Source organism: Hypomesus nipponensis, chromosome 19, assembly GCF_054491055.1.
Source record: "Hypomesus nipponensis isolate SF chromosome 19, ASM5449105v1, whole genome shotgun sequence".
Lineage (NCBI taxonomy): Eukaryota > Metazoa > Chordata > Actinopteri > Osmeriformes > Osmeridae > Hypomesus > Hypomesus nipponensis.
In genome coordinates this window covers 7331574-7352973 of record NC_140379.1, presented here as the reverse complement: position 1 = coordinate 7352973, position 21400 = coordinate 7331574, and the positions used below count along the sequence as shown (strand labels likewise).

The 21400-nt window shown below is 45.5% G+C and overlaps 2 protein-coding genes across 6 annotated transcripts in view; one reads left to right on the top strand and one right to left on the bottom strand.

The window, feature by feature from the left end:
* Positions 1-14810, bottom strand: part of LOC146246746 (transcription initiation factor TFIID subunit 4) — a 50251-nt gene extending 35441 nt beyond the window's left edge. For all 3 annotated transcript variants that reach the window (XM_084682392.1, XM_084682394.1, XM_084682393.1), the window contains exons 1-8: positions 13185-14810; positions 11953-12107; positions 9097-9246; positions 8204-8326; positions 7748-7837; positions 6773-6967; positions 5055-5121; positions 4130-4244 (exon numbers count right to left, since the gene is read on the bottom strand). In XM_084682392.1, coding sequence (XP_084538518.1) covers positions 4130-4244; positions 5055-5121; positions 6773-6967; positions 7748-7837; positions 8204-8326; positions 9097-9246; positions 11953-12107; positions 13185-14502 — 2213 coding nt within the window. In that variant the 5' untranslated portion in view covers positions 14503-14810. The remainder of the gene's footprint in view (positions 1-4129; positions 4245-5054; positions 5122-6772; positions 6968-7747; positions 7838-8203; positions 8327-9096; positions 9247-11952; positions 12108-13184) is intronic.
* A 493-nt stretch (positions 14811-15303) lies between these two features.
* Positions 15304-21213, top strand: lsm14ab (LSM14A mRNA processing body assembly factor b). Of its 3 annotated transcripts, none has more exons than XM_084682767.1 (10): positions 15304-15635; positions 16129-16292; positions 16582-16729; positions 16821-17012; positions 17118-17198; positions 17570-17746; positions 17965-18136; positions 18358-18390; positions 18488-18728; positions 18834-21213. In XM_084682767.1, the coding sequence occupies exons 1-10, from the start codon at positions 15515-15517 to the stop codon at positions 18855-18857; spliced, it is 1353 nt and encodes a 450-aa protein (XP_084538893.1). In that variant the 5' UTR covers positions 15304-15514; the 3' UTR covers positions 18858-21213. The 3 variants fall into 3 exon arrangements, with proteins under 3 accessions (XP_084538893.1, XP_084538891.1, XP_084538892.1); XM_084682765.1 differs by having other exon boundaries at positions 15307-15635; positions 17118-17210; XM_084682766.1 differs by having other exon boundaries at positions 15309-15635; positions 17118-17210; positions 18837-21213.
* The last annotated feature ends 187 nt before the right edge of the window (positions 21214-21400 follow it).

The window sequence follows — 21400 nt, the reverse complement described above, 5'->3', positions numbered from 1 at the left end:
AATCTGGCAATATACTAATATCAACAATCATTGTTTACAGAAGCTGCAATGTATTATAGGCCAGTAGAGATCTCAGCCATTCCTCACAACCACGTCTGACTTCTCACCAGCTACAGTGCTTATATATCTCCCATTTTCTTTCATATGGATACAGCCTGAGGGGGTTTTGTGAAGCGGAGAGAGTTTGTTACATAGAATCAGTAAAGAAGTCTTGATGTTGCACTCTCTGTAAAGAGGTCTGGGTCTGCAGAAATCCTGTGTTGGCTGCATCTCTGCATATATCCACCTTCCTTCCATTTATTCCAGTGGGTGTGTGTTTACATGTGATTTCTTCACATGACTAGCCCTAACCCAAATGTTAAGTTAACAGGGACGGACAACAAACAAAGTCCCTGAAATCGTTCTCTTTCATTCAAACTCGATGAGTGCTAACGTGCTAAGCTAACAGGGGTGGCCCCCCCGCCGTGCGGGCAGCCCCTCCTCGGCTGGCAGAGCCCTGAGCGGGCAGAGTGGGAACGCTCAGCCTCTGAGTGGCGCTGACAGAGGGCACAGAGAACCACAGGACACACACAGGGCGCCCGCTCCGCCGCCCGCACGCCTCCACAGTCGTTTGCGTTCGCTCCGCCGCCGCTGGCTCCAACAGGGGTTACATGTTTGAGGCCAGCTCTTGAGGCACCCCGGGCACCCACACACACACACACACACACACACTCACACACACCGTTGGCGCCTCCCCCCCCCCGCTGTGGTCTTCCTGTTCTTGGGTAAGGCCAGCGAGGCCCTATATGAGTCCTGACACCACGGCGGGAGGTTGACAAAGGGGATTAGAGCTGCACCCTACACCAACCACCTCCTCACCAACCCAGAGTCTAATTACATCGCCCTGCAGAATCTCCCCAACAACACACAACCATGAATACCCCCTCCTCCTGCACCCCCCCACCATCCCTATCATCCCATTCTGTAGGATATCTCCCCCTGTTCTAGCCTATGGAAGGTTTCATAACTATCACCTTCACTATAGTTTGAAGTTTGTTTGCCGTTTGCAGCAAGTACACATACAAGCACATTGGAAATCATGCATGCCTCAGTCAGTGTCCTCTCGACAGTTTCCCAGTAGCCTAACCTAAGTATTATGTAGATGGATGTAAATCTTCATTTCTAAATAAATAAATCCTAATCCAATGTGACCGTTTAGTGAAGGTTTGATATAGATATACCTCCCAAAAAAAAAGATATGCTATTTATGGTATAACAGTGTAATTATAATCAACATGGAGAATGTACATGGACAAGCTAAAGTGATTTGAACTGAAAGGCTGTTCTGTTCTTGAAAGACATGATATGGTCTGGGGTGTGCCAGTGCTAAAATCAAACGGACACACTACCGACAGGACTGACATTTAAAGAGTGGAACAAGATATGAAACGCAGAATAACTAGATGTGTGTAGACTATACCTCCGTCCCCGTTAATAAAGGAGAGATGTAATTAGCTGGCGCCGTGGAGGAATAGAAGCTTCTCAATGATTGGTTTGATTTTGCTCAGGGACATTCTACCCCAGGCCATGTGAATACATATGCATGTACTTTCCATATAAAACTGGGATTCCAGCAAGGGAACGCCATAGGTGGTGAGTGGATTGCTTGGCCACAGTGTGTGTGTGTGTGTGAGTGTGTGTGTGTGTGTGTGTGTATATGAATGGATGGATGGTGGGTATCATCCAGGCATGGACCTGGCTCTCATTCCTCCCCCCAGAGAGTCCCCCTGTGCCCAGGGAGGGGTGTCTGAGTAAGCCCTGTGCGTGGAGCTACCACCCTCCATGCAGTCCTTCTGCACACAGAGAGTGAGTGAGAGAGAGAGAGAGAGAGAGAGAGAGAGAGAGAGAGAGAGAGAGAGAGAGAGGACCTCCTGAGACTCTCCTCCCAATAGGCAGAGGTGGATTCAGAGGGCTGCTGACAAAGTTGTGTTTCAGGCCAGCGTGGAGTCCAGGCACAGTCTTGGTGTGTGTGTGTGTGTGTGTGTGTCCAGTCTAGTCTGGATTTAGGGGGTGGGTGGGTATGACCCAGACGTGGCATTGAGGGGAAGGATTTGAGGGGATGAGGGTGAGCTCAGGGCTGGCAGAGAACTGTGGGACGCGGCAGTGATTAAAGCGGATGTGGAGTGTTTACAGAGAGGGGGGGGGGGTGCAGAGACAGCTGCTTTCACTCAGCACTGTAAACTACACACACACACATACACACACAACACACACACATGGCTGTGGCCAATCTGGGAACCCTACAAGCCCTCCAGTGTGTGTACTGTGCTGTGTGCAGCTGGACCAGTGGGCTGGCAGGCTGGCTGAGATGTTACCACCCAGATCACACACACACACACACACACTGCCACCCTGGAGACTCAGTGCTGACCAGCAGAATAACCACATACTGTAAGGCTAAGCTGGAAGATGCAGCCAAACGGTTGGCTGATTGTGCTTGTGACCAATAACATGACACAATAATAACCATGCTACTGACAATGAAGCACGTTGTGAATATTTTAATTAAACACACCATTGTATTCTTGTTTTTTTCCTGACTGAATTGCAATTCAATTCAAGGGAGTAACTATTCAATTACAATTGCAATCGTCTTGTAACAAAGGCACACATGATCAAATAAAAAGAGTCAGTAGCATCAGTATTTTCAGAGTAGGGAGGGGGGCCTGTCAGCCAATAGCTGGTCCATTGTGCTCCCACACTGAGAGCTGCTGGAGGGGCTCTGAGGTGCTTTGGGGGAGGGGGCGGGGGGCGAGTGGGAGGGGTGACTACCATCACCACATCTCCACCCTTCTCTGCACCACAGGGCTACGTTCCAACATGTACAGGAGCCCTCGGGTGAGAACCAGGGGAGTAAACACAAAACAGCACTCCACTCTCCAACTAGGGAGAGGAGGGCCTGAGTGTTCCGCCCCCACCGTGTTCACCAGAAGGTTTAATACAGGCTGGTTCAACCCTATTGGATTTGACTAGAAAACGTGTAATAAAGGTGTGTTTTTGGTCAATTGGGGCAGACACACACACACACACATACAAACACACACACACAAAAGCACCAGAGGGAAAAGGTCGTCAGTAACAAGCAGGCCTGACAGCTTAATTATCAAGGCCACTAAAGATTTATTGGTTTATCAATCAGGGCCCGAGGCCTCTACTTTCCCCCCAGGAGTCCGGCCCATAGCCCATTGGCCCATGTGACCTAGACTCCACTCAGCCCGCTGGCCTGGTCACACAAGGGCCATCTTCCCCAACCCCCCTCCCTGACACACGCACACGCAGACAAGCACACAGCCATAGGACTGCACACTAGCCCACAGGAAAACCGACCTAAACTCGCAGAAGAACACACAAATACACGCACAGGCCTGTATACATTTACATACCATATGGACAGACAGTAATCCACACACAACAACAAGGACACACATGAATGCTTGTCACGCAGCCAGACATACACATACTGCAGCTGCACTGCTAATGCCGTTGTCTCCAAACAACAGCACTGGCCAAGATGCAGCAAGCTACCTGGGGCAGTAGAGGGAGCCGTGGTGTGGTCTAAACCTTTACTGGTTCATTAACTGTCCATCTGAGCCTTTAATACATGAACAGCTATTGATACAACAAAAGGCCCGTTCAACATTCGGGTTTATTGTGTTGACATCTCATTGTAGAATAGTGTGTCAGTTAATGACCCTGAATGGTCTACTGACTGAGAGAGTGTTTGTGTGTGTGTGTTTGTGTGTGTATGCTGCTAAGGGGAAGATTAGGTGGGGGGGAAAGCACCTGCTAGCCAGACAGCCATTGAGCGAGCCAGTCAATCAGCCTGCCACCCAGCCAGCCAGACAGCAAAACAGCCACGCAGTGTGCCAACCAGCCAACCAACCCGCGAAGGAGAAACTCCTGGCCTTAGCTGAGAGTGTAGCCTGTAGTCATCTAGATCATATTAGTGAAATGCTGCCCTCATGTGCTGGCTGTCCAGAACAGTCTAACTCCTTGTTCTCTCTCTCTCTCTCTCTCTCTCTCTCTCTCTCTCTCTCTCTCTCTCTCTCTCGCTCTCTCTCTCTCTCCCAGTGCGTGGTCGGTCCTGTACCTGAAAGTACCGCCTCCAGGATCGTTGAGCTTGTTTTTCTGATTCCCCGACACCTGAACGGCAAAGCCCCCGGGACTCCTGCCCGCCTGTATTGTGGCTCCCTTCCCCATCAAGCCTGGGAAAGAAGGAGGAGGGGGGGGGGATAAAAAGACAACAACAAGAGATAATATTATCATCATCTGTCCCTTTGGATCAACATCAACTACCCTCTTGTCTGTGGGACTACCTTTAACCAAGCCTCTCATCTCACAAGGGAGAGGGAGATGGAGGCAAAGCTAATGCTAAGACTCTCCTCAGGTTTGGATAGGGAAACATCATTCTGTCAATATCACTGCGCCTCACCGACTCGCGCTTCCTTACATGGCCACGCCGTATCCTGCTCCGAGACACGTTTCCGGAGAGGCACAAGGACTGCCAGAGTGAATTTAAACTTGATTTTAACAGGCATGTTCCTAGCCAAGAGGCAAAAAGTATTTTTAGAACTTTTCCCCGCGTTCCAATTTATGGGCATAAAACAACCTACAGATCTTTGACTGTGGGCAATCTGGGAGAGGGGCAGATCGAATTTGTATGCACCTCTGATCACACAAGCACGCGCGCGCACACACACAAACACACAAAAGCAAACAAACACCCACATGACTGTAAACCGATTCTACAAAGACCCAAACAGAAGTGTGGTGTCCAGGTGGAATGGGTCAGTGTGAGGAGGTAGTGTTTGAGAGAGTGTGCCAAGTGACCGGAGCAGGACAGAAACCACTTGTTATCTCCTATATGCTCACACCTTTCACACACACACACACACACACACACGTTGGATGACGGGGGCATTCCCTGATGTGCACGTCTGAGGTGTACATGATGGATGACTGAATAGATAGACACCGCCGCCTTCTGAGCTCATCTGAACGCCATCATAGCCCACCTCGTGTCTGTGGGATCACCAAGGGCATCCGGACTTGGCTGCCAGGAGTGCCCGCTCGCTTGACACCCTGAAGAAAAGGAGAGAGAGAGAAATAATAATAAATGAGCCAAGGTAAAAGATGAAATATAGTCATCTATGATATGGACAGCATCTGATTGGTTTTTAAGTACAAGTTAATGCGAGTGTACTCTGACGTGGCCTGGCATACAAGTATACACAGAACAGTGCCTTTAATGACTTTAGTGTTGTAGGCTATGTGCGTGAGTAGGTTATCCTACACATGTGCATCTGGCCATAAGACAAAGAGAGTGGGAAGAGAACAACAAAAAAGTAGCACCAGAGAGAAAATGTGTGTGTGTGTGTGTGTATGTGTGTGTGTATGTGTGTGTGTGTGCATGGGGTGGGGGGCTGTGCACTAATAGAGACACTTCCTTCCTAGCATGCAGCCTATAGCAGGGCCTCAGGCCCAGCCATCCATTCCCACCAGTTTGCTTTCCACTGCATATTTTTTAGCCTTGTTTCCCATTCCCTGACACATGCTATATTACTGTTCAAGGCCCTGAAAGAGATACACGGCCATTTCCCACACAGAGACACTCCAGGGCCTTTGGAGAAGAGAAAAAAATATATTCAGCAAGAGTTGCACCTCTGGCCAAGCTGCGACACAGTTTGAGAAAAGCACAGGTAAAGTTGTGAAAACTGAGACAGTTTGGCTTGTTTGGGAGTCTGCCGTAAAGAAGACAGAGCTTCCTGTACTACAGTGTGGCATCCGGGTTCAGCCTCGGACTGTTGCTGTACCAGAGGCTAGAGTTTACAAATGTTTTCATGTGTGACCTATGGCAGAGATGACACAGCATCGATCCAGCCAGTGCTGTATCAGAGAGGGTGGATAGGTCAGAGAGGGGTGGAGGGTGGTAAGTCTTAGGAACGCAGAGAGTGTGGGTGGGAGAAAGAGACCGAGCGAGAGAGACAGAGAAAGAGTAAAGGAAGGGCGAGTGGGTTCTGTGCTGAGCTTTGATTGCCTCAGTGCAGCCTCATTGACCCAGAGTTGACCTAGTTCCCTCTCTTCACCCACTACATCACACAGAGCTGCACCCTGACTACACCTGCCAGTGTGTCCCCAGCGACTGGAGGGAGAGGTACAGACAGAAAAACAGATAATCAGGGAGACAAAGAGAGAGCACAACACACAGGGATCTTACACATGGACACCATTACAGTGGGACAAGAGAAAACCCCACACATCTATCTACCCTTACCTCAACGGCTATGGGGCAAACTACTGACTAGACAAATTATTTCAAAGGATGTCCTAAAACTGAATAATCAATGTGTTAATACACGTATAATAATAAATAAACAATATTATATTTTGTATAACTAAATGATCATTGTATTTCTCAACTGTATCGATGCTATGAAAATTAAACAAGCTGTCAGTAAAACCTTGATATCCTGTTCACTGTAGCTGAGTGAAAAAAGGATGAAGACAGCCTGTGCAGTTTAAAAACAACAGCATTTTCCCTCAGCTCAACCCACTTGTCCCGTGACTCATGTGAGGGGGTGTCATGCTTGCTCCAGGAGCCTGGCTCACAGCTAACATGACTCCTGGCCATGCTAACACAGAGGCTAACCCTAATGCATCAATCCTGGCCACACAAACACGGAATCTAACACTGCTGACGTGATGCCGGCTGTGCCCGGCTACAGCTACCCACCAGGCCAGCTGTGTGTCCAACGGGTAGCGCCCCGGCCCCGGTAGCGGCTATGCTGTTGGGCTGGCGCACACGGACAGCTGGCCCAGCCACGATGGCAGGCATGGAGGCGGTGGGCGGGGGTTTCTGCTGCTGGGGAGGCTGGGTCAGGGAGTGCTGACTGCTGAGCAAGGACAACCGCAAGGCTGGGAGGCTCTTCTGTTGACCACACAGCAGAGGAACACACAAAGGTTTTTTTTTTTTTTTTATGCACAGGCAACATGTTTTCTCCTAGATATACAATACGGCATTCATGAGGATTATAAACATTTTATTTTCAAACTGTTGTGTTTGTATGCCAACTACCAAAATATGGATGTTCACTCAGATAATGCCAAAAGCTAAAAAGAATGACGAAAGCTTAAACTATGAGTTGTAACTGACATATATAAATGACATAATGAATAATTTAATAATCTGATATTCTTAGTAACGTGTACTCTAAGCTTAGTGGCAGTCAGGCATGCAATATTGATGCAGGTCTGTCTGCGTCCAAACTATTCCAGGCAGGGGTTTGCTATGACAAGAGTGACCTAACATTGCATGACAACATCACTGTGTTTGTGGCTGACTGGCAAGCTGGGTGGCATGATGTGACGCTCACCAAACTGGTGTGGGGGGGGCCTGCCGGCTACGTGCACGAGGTGCTGGGGGGGGGGGGGGGGGGGCTGACTCCAGCCCTGTAACACTCAGGCTGGAGTCAGCCATCCTGTACGTCACACGGGCCTGCCTCTGTCTGTCTGTCTGTCTGTATATCTATCTGTCTTCCTGTATGTCTGTATGTCTCTCTATCTGTCTTCCTGTATGTATGTATGATTGTCTGTCTGTCTTCCTGTATGTCTGTCTGTCTGTCTGTCTGTATATCTGTCTGTCTCTCTATCTGTCTTCCTGTATGTCTGTCTGTCGGTATGTTGGTGTCAGTTTCCGTGCTGTACCCACCTTCAGGAAGGGCACCAGGTAAGGCTGGGGGGATGACTTGAGCTCCAGCTGTAGCCGGTTGGTGAACTCCTCTGGTTCGATCTTAGCATCCTGATGATGGATGAGGGGATGAGAGAGGATGAATAAACACAGTCCAGTCAAGGTCACCGAGGTTAACTGGAGCAGGCTGTGGGAACAGGGAGAGGAAATCACCTCCTCACAGGCATTTTTGACACTGATATTAAAAAAAATACAAAATATCCCACTGGATTCTATTAATTATTAAGATGCTGTACCATATCAAGAGGACCTGCTTAGAGTTTTGTGCTGACATCTAGAGGGGAGATGAATACATGACATAAAAAAATGATGTACAATGACTCTCATACTACTTTAATACTCTCTAAAGACACACAATTGACTTTTCCCTGTATTACCGTTGGTGAGAATGTGATATTATGGGAGACTGAGGCTCACCAGTAGGTCCTGCACGAGGGCCTTGACATTGCGTGAAGTGTCAGGAGAAGGAGAGTTGTGAGACGCCAGTTTGATGAGCGTAGCCAGGAAGTTCTTACATTTCTTCACGTTTTCCTGCATCTCCTAGAAAAGTAGACAAACCTTTTACCTCACATTCAAAACATATAACTATAAATCCACTGTATCCAATCCCTTTTTATTTACTGTATATCTTCTGTGTATTTTCAGTTTAAGCTTATAGTTTTCAAATTTCATTCCTCATATCTCAGTTGTTAAATCCTCCCCCAAATTTTTTTTTACATCCTAATTACTTTAAATCAGATATAAAATCCTCAAACCACTGGTGAAAATGGCATGAAATACAACTCTGAGGCCTGCACTTGCATACTTTATGCGCTGTGAGATCATCTTGGCTGCCAAATAAGATATGGCACCTGTCCTCAGTGCGAGCCAATGGTATCAGTCAGTGTACTCTAGCCTGGAGATGAGCAGTAGTTCTTATGAAGGAGAGATTGATAGAGTGGAAGAGAGAGAGAGGGACAGAAAGTGAAAGAAGGAAAAGGTGAAAGGGAAAAAGAGAGATAGGAATTGTGTGTGTGAGCATGCACACATTTGTGTGTGCATATGCCTGCGTTCGTTCGCCTGCTAGCATGTTACTGTGTGCGAGAGGTTCGCGTTGCACCCAGCTGTGTGACGCTGTGGATGGTGGTGTTTTGTGTCTGCTCATGTGTGTGTCTGAGTCTTTGCCCCGTGCCCAGCTGTGTGAGGCCGGGGAGGGTGGTGGTGACACAGCCAGCCTGCTGGCAGCTGTGACAGCGCTGGGGCCGGGGGAAGCCACAGGGAGGGGGGGACATGGCGTAGCCCAAGCCCCACCCCAACCACGGAGCACAGACCTGGGAGACGGCAGCGGCTCCGGGGCCCGTTGGAGCGTTGGTGGTCTGCGGGGGCAGGGCTGGCTGCGAGGCGGCCTGGGCCTGGGGGGGCAGGACTGCAGGGGCCTGCTGAGGAGCCGTCACCGCCACGGCAGGCGCCACGGGGCCCTTCTGGAAAAGCAAGGAGCAGACAGAGAGATAAACAGGACGTGACGTCTCCCTTCCAGCAAGGCCACAGAGAACAAGAGGGAGGCGGCATGGTGTTCCTGTCACATCGGGTGTCCTGACTTCAGTGGACATCGCTTAACAGAGATGAAGTGGGGGGGGGGGGGGTGCGGGCGGGGTGGGTGGGGGCAGAACAGCTCTTCCCAATAATAGCCTCACCTGACTGAGAAAAGTTTTGAAATGATATCCAGTACATACACATGCTAGGATTCCCACCTTGGACTGACCCCTGACCTTCCCCCAAACTCTCTGTTGAACAGGCCACCCACTAGGACACTAAAAGACTACAAAGACTACACCTACGTGTGTTTGCTCACAAGGTGGAAGGTGATCAGTGAGTGTTAACCTAACATCATCATGTGCTACCATCTAAAGTCTCTCCTTACAGCATTATTCATGGTGAAGGAAGGGGTTTGGTGTGCGGGAGAGGGTTGGGTATGGTAACTACCTTGGCACCATACTGGTGCCCCTCGGCTCAGAGGGCACATTGCCCATTCTGCCAGCCTGGACATTGGTCCAGGGTGCTGGCTCTCAGCCTCACATTCACACAGCTACAGACACACAGAGCCCCAACCAGGAGAGGAGGAGGGATAAAGAGGGCCCCTTCTTGATGTCTCTCCTTTGCCAAAAGTTTTGTGGGCTCAAAGAATGTGCACTGAGGGGCCCAGGAGGGTAGGTAGGGGAGGGAAGAGACGACGAGGGGGGGGGGGGGGGGAGAGCCTGAGGGTGCTTTGCACCGCGAGCAACACCCTCACCAGCCTTCCCTGTCGCTCAAGCAGGAAAGCTAAAGCACTGTTAGCTTTTTAAAACAATCAGGCAGTTGGATGATGAATGATTTAACGCTCATGGAAGGAAGCTTGGGAAGCCTTCCGTTCTCCCTCGCGGTCACAGGAGAGTGACAGCCCGGCATCGAGCAGCACTGGGAATACACCCCAGTTTGCTTTCAGATCTCGGCTCCGCTTTTCCTGTGTTGATGGCAATGGAGCGTCTAAGTGATCTGATAAGAGTGTCAGTGTCGGATTCTCTCTAAACACGAATCACAACTTGCACTGTACCACTGTTCCTCTCTGGCTAAGGGGTAGCACAAAGACACAGTGATCACAGAGTTTGATTAGATTCTAATTATAGCAAAAAAACTAAAAAAATGTATCTTAGGTCAGCTAGATATTAGATGGAGACTCAACCATGACTCTGTTCATGGATACCATGGGAATTTGAAATAACAGCATATAGGTGGCAAATACTTTATTGCAAATTGCCCTGTTTTAATGGATAACCTTGAGCAAATCAATTGTGGGGCGTATTCTGAACATTGTGAAGGAAATGGTGCCACCTACTGCTATTTCCTTGTAACTGACTACACAGGTACTAACAGCCATATATCAAATTCCCATTTTCCATGCTAGTGACTAGTAGTTGTTAAAGATAGTGGTACAGACTCACAGAGATACATTACATGAACATATTTGAAAGTAATTGGATCTGATTTGTCAAAGCGTCGGAACTTAATCTGATGTATTGGTTAAGTCCATACAAGTACTTGACTGACTAACCCTTAAAAAATGGTAATTGCCCTTCAAATGACAAACAGTAAGCTAAAATAAAACAATAAGCTACATAGTAATTTAGCCAATGTCCTGGGAAAGCATTAAAGAGTTAATTAAACAATAGAGTCGACTGTATTTAATTTCATTTAATTGGTTTTGGAGGATCCTAACCTGTAAGAAACATGATAGATGATTCATCCAATGGAGCTGCCTAGCCACATCATGATAAGAAACAGAGCAATTCTAGTTTTCCTTTGTTTATCAGTAACAATTACTAATGATTGACTTTTTCAGGAGATTATCCGCAAAAAAACTATTAAATATTCAACACCTCATTACATTTTAAACAAAGACCCAGTAGAGTAATTTAGAGGAGCAGGATATCAAATACTTTTGGATATATAGATTAAATATTTAGAAAGATGTATTCAATTCAAAAAAATATTTACAGCATAGATAAATTATTATATGATTAGCCCTCTTTATTTAATTTGTTTATACATTGGTATATAATACAAACTTCTGTATGTATAACACAAGCATCATAAGATTACTCAGCAAGACCAGTCCAGTCGACCAGATCAGTCCACACTGTACCCACAGTCCAGTCGAAGTCTTTAAAAACCTGATATAGTTTAACACACCAAACTACACTGACATCTGCAGAATAGACCTTAGTATCTGCTCTTCTTTCTCTTCCCAGGATATGTTAGTTATGAGAAAAGACAGCTAGGGGGCAGACAGCACCAATTTTAGCTCAAGTTGCTATTCAAATACCAGTCCTATTAACACTAACAGCATTATATTCCTATTCACCTACTAAAAAAGTGAAAAGTAACTTATTAAATAAATCCCAACCACCACATAGCTCTTATCATCACATACCACAATCCTTCCACCTTGCTATTTTGTCATGTTTGACTATTGAGTGCTCGAATTACTGAAAGAAAATGATCAATAAATGACCCAAAAATATTTATCATCAATTAATCTCCTTAACAAATTAAATGGCTTAATCTTCTGTGTATTTCCATCTTCCTCTTCCTGTGGAGTGAGGGATGCTACAGGTGGTAGTGCTGGTATTAATGGTGGAGGTGGATCTTACCTGTGGGGTGGTCACTCTGAAGGTAGTTCCCGCCGTGGGGGTGGCAGGTCGTGGGGAGATGTTGTTTTGGGCCTGGGCCTGTGCCTGGGCCTGGGCTAGGGCTTGCTGGGGAACCATGACCAGCTGGCCCATCTCAGTGCGCACCAACACCATTCCTGCACAATGGAGGAGACACAGAACACACAGAACCACAACATTACTGTATTTGGTGAACACCACAGAAAAACTTTATTCATTACTCATTAGAAAATACTGCCCGTTGTAAGAGTAGGCCTGTGTGTCAAAACATATGAGAAATATTTAGAAAGTCATATTGGTACTAATACACTGTATCAACATAAGACAACTACACCACTGGAGTAACTGAATAATAAGCTCATTAACTCATTTTCTTTAGAATCAGTCAGCAAGTCAGCCAACTGAAATAAAGCACAAGTTATCTATATGCCATCTTGATGAACAGCCTAGATAATTTGTGAGACTGACCAGGCAACATCAATAATATCCATGCATCGGGATATAGCTCCCCAACCATTTTACAACACTGGGGTAAATGTTATATCATATTCAAAAGATTAGCGTGCAAAGTGATGCAAAACATTGTTTGACTGTTATGACCATTACTGTTATCTTTGTGTAAGCTCAAGTCAAACCATAGACTCTGGTCAACTGATGTTTTGTTATTGCAAAGGAGCTCCAACACAGTGATAGTTCATGAGGCAGCATGACAAATGTATGTACAAAGGTAATGTAGCAGGGGTATTCTCTTTGCCCAAAGCCAGCAGCGTTGTGTAAGGAACTGTGGTGGCTCTTTCATGTGCCTTCTGCAGCTCTTGGCAACAGGTTCGAGACAAGAATACAGAAAGAGAGAAAATTGTGTTGTCAAGAGGCCCTCTTGAAGAGCGTATTTGTGTGTTATTGCTCTCATAACCTTCTCTTGTGCTTGAATAAGTAATTTACTGTTTGTGATAAGGGTATAAAGTTTTGTTTGATAAGAAGACAAGTAGACAGTTGACAAGTGGGAGCAGTTGACTTTCCCCCAGACTTTCTTAAAACAAAAATGGTGTATGCTCATATAAAATGGTGTGTGTTCTATAACTTCAATCACACTGTCATTAGTCTCCTTCTGAAACATTTTTTTTTTTTACATAAAATAAATACAGTAAACTAGTGTGAACCAATTTTTTGTCACCCATTCGAGGAGTGAGTCGTAAAGTCCCCTAAAGCCTTACCCTGTGGGATGGTAAACCCAGGGGGCAGCTGAATGGTCGTTTGCTGCTGAGGAGGCCTGACAATCAGCTGGGGAGCTACAATCCTTTGAGGCGCAGAGAGTCCAGGTCGAAGCTGGGGCTGTGTCGGGGTAGCCACTGCAGGTGCCGCTGAGGGGGTTGTGGGCCTAACCATTCCTGCGGATGTCGTGATAGTTTGCCCTGCCACACTTGTAGAAGTTTTTGACATCCCCGTAAGTGTTACAGGAGTAGCAACAGTAGTCTGGCTTGTGGGTGGGTTGAAGACAGGAGACGGAGTGGATACAGCATTTATTACAGAATTAACAGCACCAGACTGACTGGACACAACAGTTTTGGACTGCGCAAGATAATCTTGTTTCGAAGCACCTGTGTCGGTTCCCTCTTTATTGTAATTCGCTTGGAAAGTTGCTGCAGAGCCGATAGGTCCTATCCGTGCGCCTTGCTCGACCAAGGCCGATACGGTCGTGCCATTTCCATTCTGTGCTATGCTAGCTACAATGTGACTAGGGAGTCTATGCAATGCAATAGTAGGAGTCCCTCTATCTAAAGCAATCGCTGTTTGACCTGCTGTGATGCTGGAGTGAGATACAGTGAAAGTCGTTGTATTTACACAAGCTGTAACGGTCCGACTTGAGTTAACGCCAGTTGCCCCGCTAGCCACTGCGCTAACACTTTCCGTTCTAGCTGTATTGCTATTCCTCTTTGACGTTACTGCGTTACCGTTCAAAGTCTGTATTCGAGCAGAAGCACTCCTTAGTGTGGCAGTTATGCGTTTTCTTGGTGAATCGGTGTCTGTTGACGTCTCATCGCAGTCCAAAGTAGATCCCCTAGAACTGGCGGTGCTGATGCTGACTTGCGGTGATGGCAAAGTTGCCACACCAGATGCAGGCTGTGTTGTGATGGATGTTCCATGTGATTGCAAACCGCTCGAGCTAGCGTCTTCACCGGTGCCTGAGGTGCTGGAAGCCTCACCAAAGGACGGAACGGAACTTAATGATGAGGATGTAATTGTTGTTTCCTCGCCGATTTCTTTAGAGTTGGTCTCCTGGTGCATCTCAGATTTATGTTGTCCTTGTTGTTGTTGCTGTTCTAGTGTACTGCCCACTTGGGCAGGTGGCGTTTTTCCTAAGTGGTGGTTTGCATTGCCTGTAGACCCAACGCCTCTTTTCTCCGAATGGGAACCTGCTGGGTTGCTTTGGCCAACAAGCTGCGACTCCAGAGAACCCACCAGGTCGCTCACAGCTTTTTCGTCCACCTCTGAAAACAGCATATCTTCCAGGGGGTCGGAGGCGCCCGCCATGTTTCATCACAGAGCTCTGTCTAGTGATGTACAGTTTGAACGATTCGAATCTTCTCAATGAACCGACTACTGAATTATTTTTCTTAAAGATCCAAGTGTTTGAATCACCATTGTCTGATAAAATACGGAGATACAATATGCATGGCGGAATTACTGTCTACATTTAAAACTTGTCGCACAATTACATTAGCAGACATTTAGCAACAGCATTAAGTAGTTGTCTGTATCTCAAAAAATCCATAGCAAATCTGATTAGAAGATTTGAACTGAAAGATTCAATTTCGTTTGTAGATTCAAAGTTCTATCACAATCGCCATCGATTTTTTTGGGTGTGGGTCAAAACGCATGCGTGTTACTAGGCATTGTGGGAATAAAAATCAAATCTATAATCGTCGTATAATTCATAGAAGAGGGGGGGGGGGGAGAGAGAAAAAAAAACGAATAACCCTATTTTTGTATATATTTTGAATATATTTACTCTATTCTAAATATTGTGTTTTATCGTTGTTGAATGCTACGATAGATTGAGATTTGTATGTGTACCAGTTACGAAAAAAAGCAATAACGGTACAACAATGTAATTCCTTGGCCGAGTGGTATTTGGATGGGAAACAGAACTGTGGTCAGTGGCGATTCCGCTGAAACAACATCCCATGCAAGATCGCGATACCTTATAGTGTTACTCGTTTTAGAAAGAAAGAAATAATACATATCACATGTCTGAACGGGGCGTAGCTTTTGTCATGGAATAACAGCTTGTCACGGGTGCAACACGGGCGCCCGGGTGAGGGAAACGAAGGTCTCTTAAACATACACAGACCTATTACCCACCATTCTTTGCAGCGTGCGTGTGCAAGAAACATGAAAACGGCCATGTCGTGGTAGCGCAGCTTGGTGGAAAGAAAGAACTGGCAAAAATAGATTGACGGAGACAAAGAAAACATCTTTCTGATATTTTACGCCAAGAAACTTTATCCCGTATAGTCAACATACAAACTAAGCAGCGGGCAATATGAGTGGAGGGACTCCCTACATAGGCAGTAAAATTAGCCTCGTCTCGAAGGCCGAGATTCGCTATGAAGGAATTTTGTATACTATTGATACAGAAAATTCGACTGTAGCGCTTGCTAAAGGTAGGTGCATTGCCAACAAGGATATAGTCAAAGTCAGTATTTAGCTATAACTTGCGATTTTAGTTTAACTCGATTTACGAATACATTCACAGTTCGCATTTTGTCTTGGTATCAATGTTGTAGCTCGACTTGCTAACGTCAGCTAGCTTGCTAACTAGCCTAGCTGTCACGACAATTGGATGCGCGTGCACTTCAAGCATTAGCTTACCGACTAGCTTGCTAGCATAAACATGTTGGTTTAATCATTTTGGAAGTAACTGGATGTACGAGACTACCTGTAACATAACTGACTTAATCACTTTTAATTACGTGGCATTGGCCACACTCGGAACTGGCTAGCCAGCTAAGTAACGATTTAGCGTGATGCGCACGCACTTCGTAGTATTGTGCTTTGTTTACGTCCTGCATTGTAGCGGCTTTTCATTTTAGTACATGACGTTACTGCCACGTCTAAAACTCATTGTAATTATTACTCTGCAATTTCCCTGTTCAGTCCGTTCTTTTGGCACTGAAGACCGCCCCACTGACAGGCCCATTCCTCCAAGAGATGAAGTCTTCGAGTACATCATCTTCAGAGGGAGTGATATCAAGGACCTTACTGTTTGTGAGCCCCCCAAAGCCACAAATTCTTTGCCACAGGACCCTGCCATTGTTCAAGTAAGACATGCTTTAAACAATACTATTCCTGCTGTGAATGATTGAACTTGAATGTAAACATCAGGTTTGTAATCAAATTACATTGCTATTAATCAGAAGGTTGCTGGTTTGATTCCTACCTGTGCTATATGACGTTGTGTCCTTGGGCAAGGCACTTCACCCTTTCTTGCCTCGGGGGAATGTCCCTGTACTTACTGTAAGTCGCTTTGGATAAGAGCGTCTGCTAAATGACAATGAAAATGTAATGTAGTGGTCAGTTAAATTATCACTGCGTGATTTTCCTCCTCAGTCCTCTCTCGGATCTACCAATCCTCCACCTGCATCATTCCAGCCAGCGGGGTCATATGCTCCGTTTAGCAGGGCACCTCTTCCCCCCTACAGCCAGCAGTTCAGCTGCACCCCTTTGGTGCCCCAGCCTTTTGGAGCAGTTGTTGGAGGTAGATGAACCATTCCTTTTTAAAGACCTTCCCTTTGCATGCTGTTGGTGCTTTCACCATCACTCAAGCGTTTTTTTTTGTGGTCCCTCAGGGCGATCTAGCCCTCAGCGTGAACCTCTGAGGAAGAGCCCTACCCTGGAGCAGGCTGTGCAGACTGCCCCTTCAGTTGTCTCAGCACCACCTGTTCCAGTGGGACAAAGGATCCCAGCAGCAGCATCAGGACCCAGGCCCCCTACTACTGCAGGAAGCCAAAGACCCCCTGACTTGTTGGAGCAGAGGCGGGGTGAGGAATGAGGATGGCCAGCCTGGTCCTACACATTGTACATTTTACTTTACTTCATAAACTATGGTTGATATGTAGAAAGTGATGTTTTTTTCTGATCTATAGGCCCTGAGGTCCAAAAACTGTCCAGACCAGATGTTGAGCAAGGGGGTGGTGATAACCGTGAAGTCAATAGACGTCAAGGCGGTGGGTTTCAGGGTAAATGGCTTGTTTGTTGACCTGTTCATTGTCATATACCAGAGGTCTTCAACCCTGGTCCTCAGGGACCCCCTGCCCTACATGTTTTAGATGTTTCCCTGCTCCAACACACCTGATTCAAATGAATGGTCGTTAACAGGCTTCTGCATAACTAGATAATGACCCATTCATTTGAATCAGGTGTGTTGGAGCAGGGAAATCATCTAAAACGAGCAGGACAGGGGTTGAAGACCTGTCATATACCATATAGGTGTCTTGCATCAGTGTCTTTTGTCCACATTTGAATTATTTTGCCAGCATGTTCCGTAAACATTGCGTTACTATGGCGTTAAGTATCCTCTGCCTGTGCCCACCCCCAGCTGGCCCCCAGCCTCCCCGGCGTGGGCGCGGAGGAGGTCACCGTGGCAGGGGACGCTTCACCGTACGCAGGGACGGACCCATGAAGTTTGAGGAAGACTTTGACTTTGAGAGTGCCAATGCTCAGTTTAACAAGGAGGAGATTGACAAGGAGTTCCAGAGCAAACTCAAACTGAAAGGTATGAGGGCTGGTATTTCATCTGACTGCATCCAACTGTTACTATTAAACGTCCAAGTCCTCATTTGACAGGGCTGTCGTGCCTTTCTGAGAAAGATTACCAGAACAACATGATTTTAACCATTGCCAGAACATTGCCATTATATTTTTGACAGCACTTGTATGAACATAGTTTGTAAGAGACTATTCTAAAGCTAGATGTTATGTTGGCAAACACAGATGACAAACCAGAAAAGGTAGATAAGGCTCTCAACGGGGAGGAGAAGGTGGACTCTGGAGTGGAAACCCAGAACAGTGAAGGCAATGTTGAGGAAGAGGAGGCACCAGCATCCAGCTGTTACTATGACAAGTCCAAGTCCTTCTTTGACAACATCTCTTGTGACGATACAAGGTTTGATTTCATCCTGTTGTAGTTAGTGGTCATTGAGGTACCACCTGTGTTACACAAGTGGCAGAGGTGGTCTAGCTCATGTTGCTGGATGTTTTTGAATATAATTCTTCTCAATGCCCTAAACTTGATTTTGCAAACACAGCAGCCTGTTAACTTGATGGAAAGGATATTTTTGTTAGTGGCTGTTTTGTTGTAACTTTTTTTTAAATTTGCTTTCATAGGAAAGCAGCTGAAAGAGCCGCTGGCTTCAATAGGTAAGTCTGAACATGGACTCTGGATGTCATTGTTTGTGTCTTTAAAATCTCTATTGGCTCTGTGGGATTCTGTGTTTAATGTCCTTGTTTGTAATAGGGAGCGACGGCAGACTTGGGCAGAAGAGAGGAGGATGAACTCTGAGACATTTGGGATCCCACTGAGGCACAACAGAGGCCGGGGAGGGTTCCGTGGCCGAGGGGGTATGGGCTTCCGTGGTGGGCGTGGACGTTCGGCAAGCCGGGGGTCCTTTGCCCCGCCCCGTGGAGCCCCTCCTGGCTTCAGAGGGGGCTTTAGAGGGGGCAGAGGTGGCCAGCAGTTCTCTGACTTTGAATACAGGGTAAATCATTCGGGTTCGTCTTTTTTACACCATCACCCAGTGCACTGTGTGATATGAATGTTACAATTGGGGTGCTTTGTCTAAACTTGTTTTGGTTTCTTCCAGAAGGATAACAAAGTGGCTGCGTAGTACTTCACAGGCAAGATCGGATCCAAAAAGAATTGTAGCCCTTCAAGGTCCAGCTATTTGTTTTTGTCTCAACTTCTGACAACAAGAATGAAGATGTACTCTGTAAATTTGTCACCAGCACTGGGGTTGACCGACTTCAACGGGTGTGAATGCAGCTTCTTTACCCAGTTCCTTTTTTAAATCAATGTTTTTTTTGGAGAAAATGTTAAGCTTTGTTTGACATACAGTAATCAGAGGGACAAGTACACATGTAAATACCTTACTTCCGTGGAATTAGTCAGTATTTTTGCATCTATTCGAGTTCCTTTCTTACTGAAATTGTATTTGAAATTGTTCTGTTATGTGTAAAGATGTATGCAGAAGCCCGCTGATACTGTGATGAGTACTTTGATCACTTAAAAATAGCTTTATTTTTGGGATTTATCCTGTAAGGTATCTTAGGAGCACTAAAATCCTTTGCATTTCCTGTTTGGTTACAGTTTTTAAATATAGTCTTACTACACATCTTGGTAGCCAGTTATCCAGTATTTCAAACATCCAGCTGTACTTTTGCCAAGTTTTTTTAGTCGGAGGAAAATTCTTGTTTCAGTGTTCTTGGGGTATATCAAGTTGATTGTGGCTTGCATGGGCTTACTTGGCTTTGGTTTTTGTTTTAGAGATTCTGCCTCAAAAAGAAGTAAATCATTCAGATATACTTGTAATGTGACATTATATACATGGAAAGAAACGGAAGAACATCCTGAATAAAACTTAAGAATAAGATGGGTTTTCACTAATATGGCTGGTTGGATGCCATCATTTCGTAAATGGACTGATTATCGAATGTATTTCTAGCTACATTTTTATTTGTACCACAAATACAGTGGTTTTAACACATTTCTGGTTTTTAGACGGGGCATTTGGTAATCTAGTTATCGAGAAGACGTGTGTTTCTTCTATTGCCGATAGCATTGATTACATTTCTACCATTGCTAATGGTGGTTAAGCAATGTCTGCAGTTATTTTTATCCAGTGATGGGGCTGACAATTCACTCGTTTTTTTGTTAAACGTAGACGTAGTGCCTGCAGGGTCTGTATTATGTCATGTAGGTGTCATAGAACTTTTAGGCAGTGGTGACTACTCTACACCAATTATGGCTTGCTTTTGGAGTACCCTGCGTCACCATGATTTCCTGTCCGTCTCATCTTTTCCACAGTTATGTATTTGACATGAAAGTATAATTTAACAGTCCGTTTGACATACCAATACATTAAAAAGGAAGACCCTCTTAAGAATTGTTGACTTAATTCCCACCCCCCCCCCCCCAGTGATGGTAAAATCGGATCAGTGGTTTGATTATTTTTATTTGTTATACCAGTGCAGACTAAGAGTTTTGGGAACTTGTATTTGAAAAATACCTTTTGTCTGGCTTTGGCCTAGACTTCTATGGAATAATGGTTTTGGTTTATAAGACTTGGGGGAATCAGGCCAGTGCCTTTTTCATGTAGGAAAGCACAAAGTGTGCCAGGGGTGGGTGTAGCTCAATAGTATCTGACTGCAGATCTAGAGGTCAGGGGTTCAATTCCCTATCTGAATGTCGCTTTGGATAAGTGTCCGCTAAATGAATACATAACATGACAAGAGTTAAGCTTATTAATAATTTGGGAAACCTCAGAACTCTTTCTACCCGTTATAAATGCCAGCATTTCTAATTGATAGTGTTGGTGTTTGTGTCACGCGGAAGATGTTCCCTGCCTTGTCCTTGTGGTTCTATTGCAGTCAATTGTTCAGCATCAACATTTTGACATATTGTCTATTTAATTGCTCATCTGGTGTTAATTAGACTGAGCAGTAGTTTAGTGAATTAAGAGATCAAAATTGCGTACAATGTATTTGATCAGGTTTTTCTGTCTCCCCCCCCCCCCCCCCAAGAAAAATTGTATGTTTGGGGCTTACTAGAATGATGGAGTTATGTCTCCTCCTATAATAACTTTTTCAGTTGACACATGTAAGATGTACTATTTGATAGCACTACAAGATTAATATCTTTGATCTTGATGGGGGGGTATGAAACGTAACATGCTGTTAGAAATTTGCTGTTTGACTGGAAATTGTACAGACTCTCAGAGCTCAGAACACTGCATGACAGCCACTTAATCATTACCATGTCTTATCCATGAAAAGTAGGTATTAAGTTTGGGCTGTTGCAATAACGCAGTGCTGAAAAGTTTTCATATGTTTGTTACCCCTCTCAACCTTTGAACTTGTAAACAAAATATTGTTTCTTAACAACTAAGCATGGTGTACTTTCAGTGGGCTATCCTCAGCAAACTGGGTTTTTACAGACTATTAAAATAAACAGTTGTTCAATAAAAATGGCTCCTGTGTTTTTTGTGTGATCTTATTTGGTCAGGATTTATATATGTATAAATTAAGATTCAGAACCAAGACTTCTAAACATGAGGGCTTTGGAGCACCATAACGCATTAGTCAAGAGAGTGCTGACTGTATGGGTTTGACATACTCTGACACTGTTTCACTCAAGTTAAAGTAAAGAAGTGTG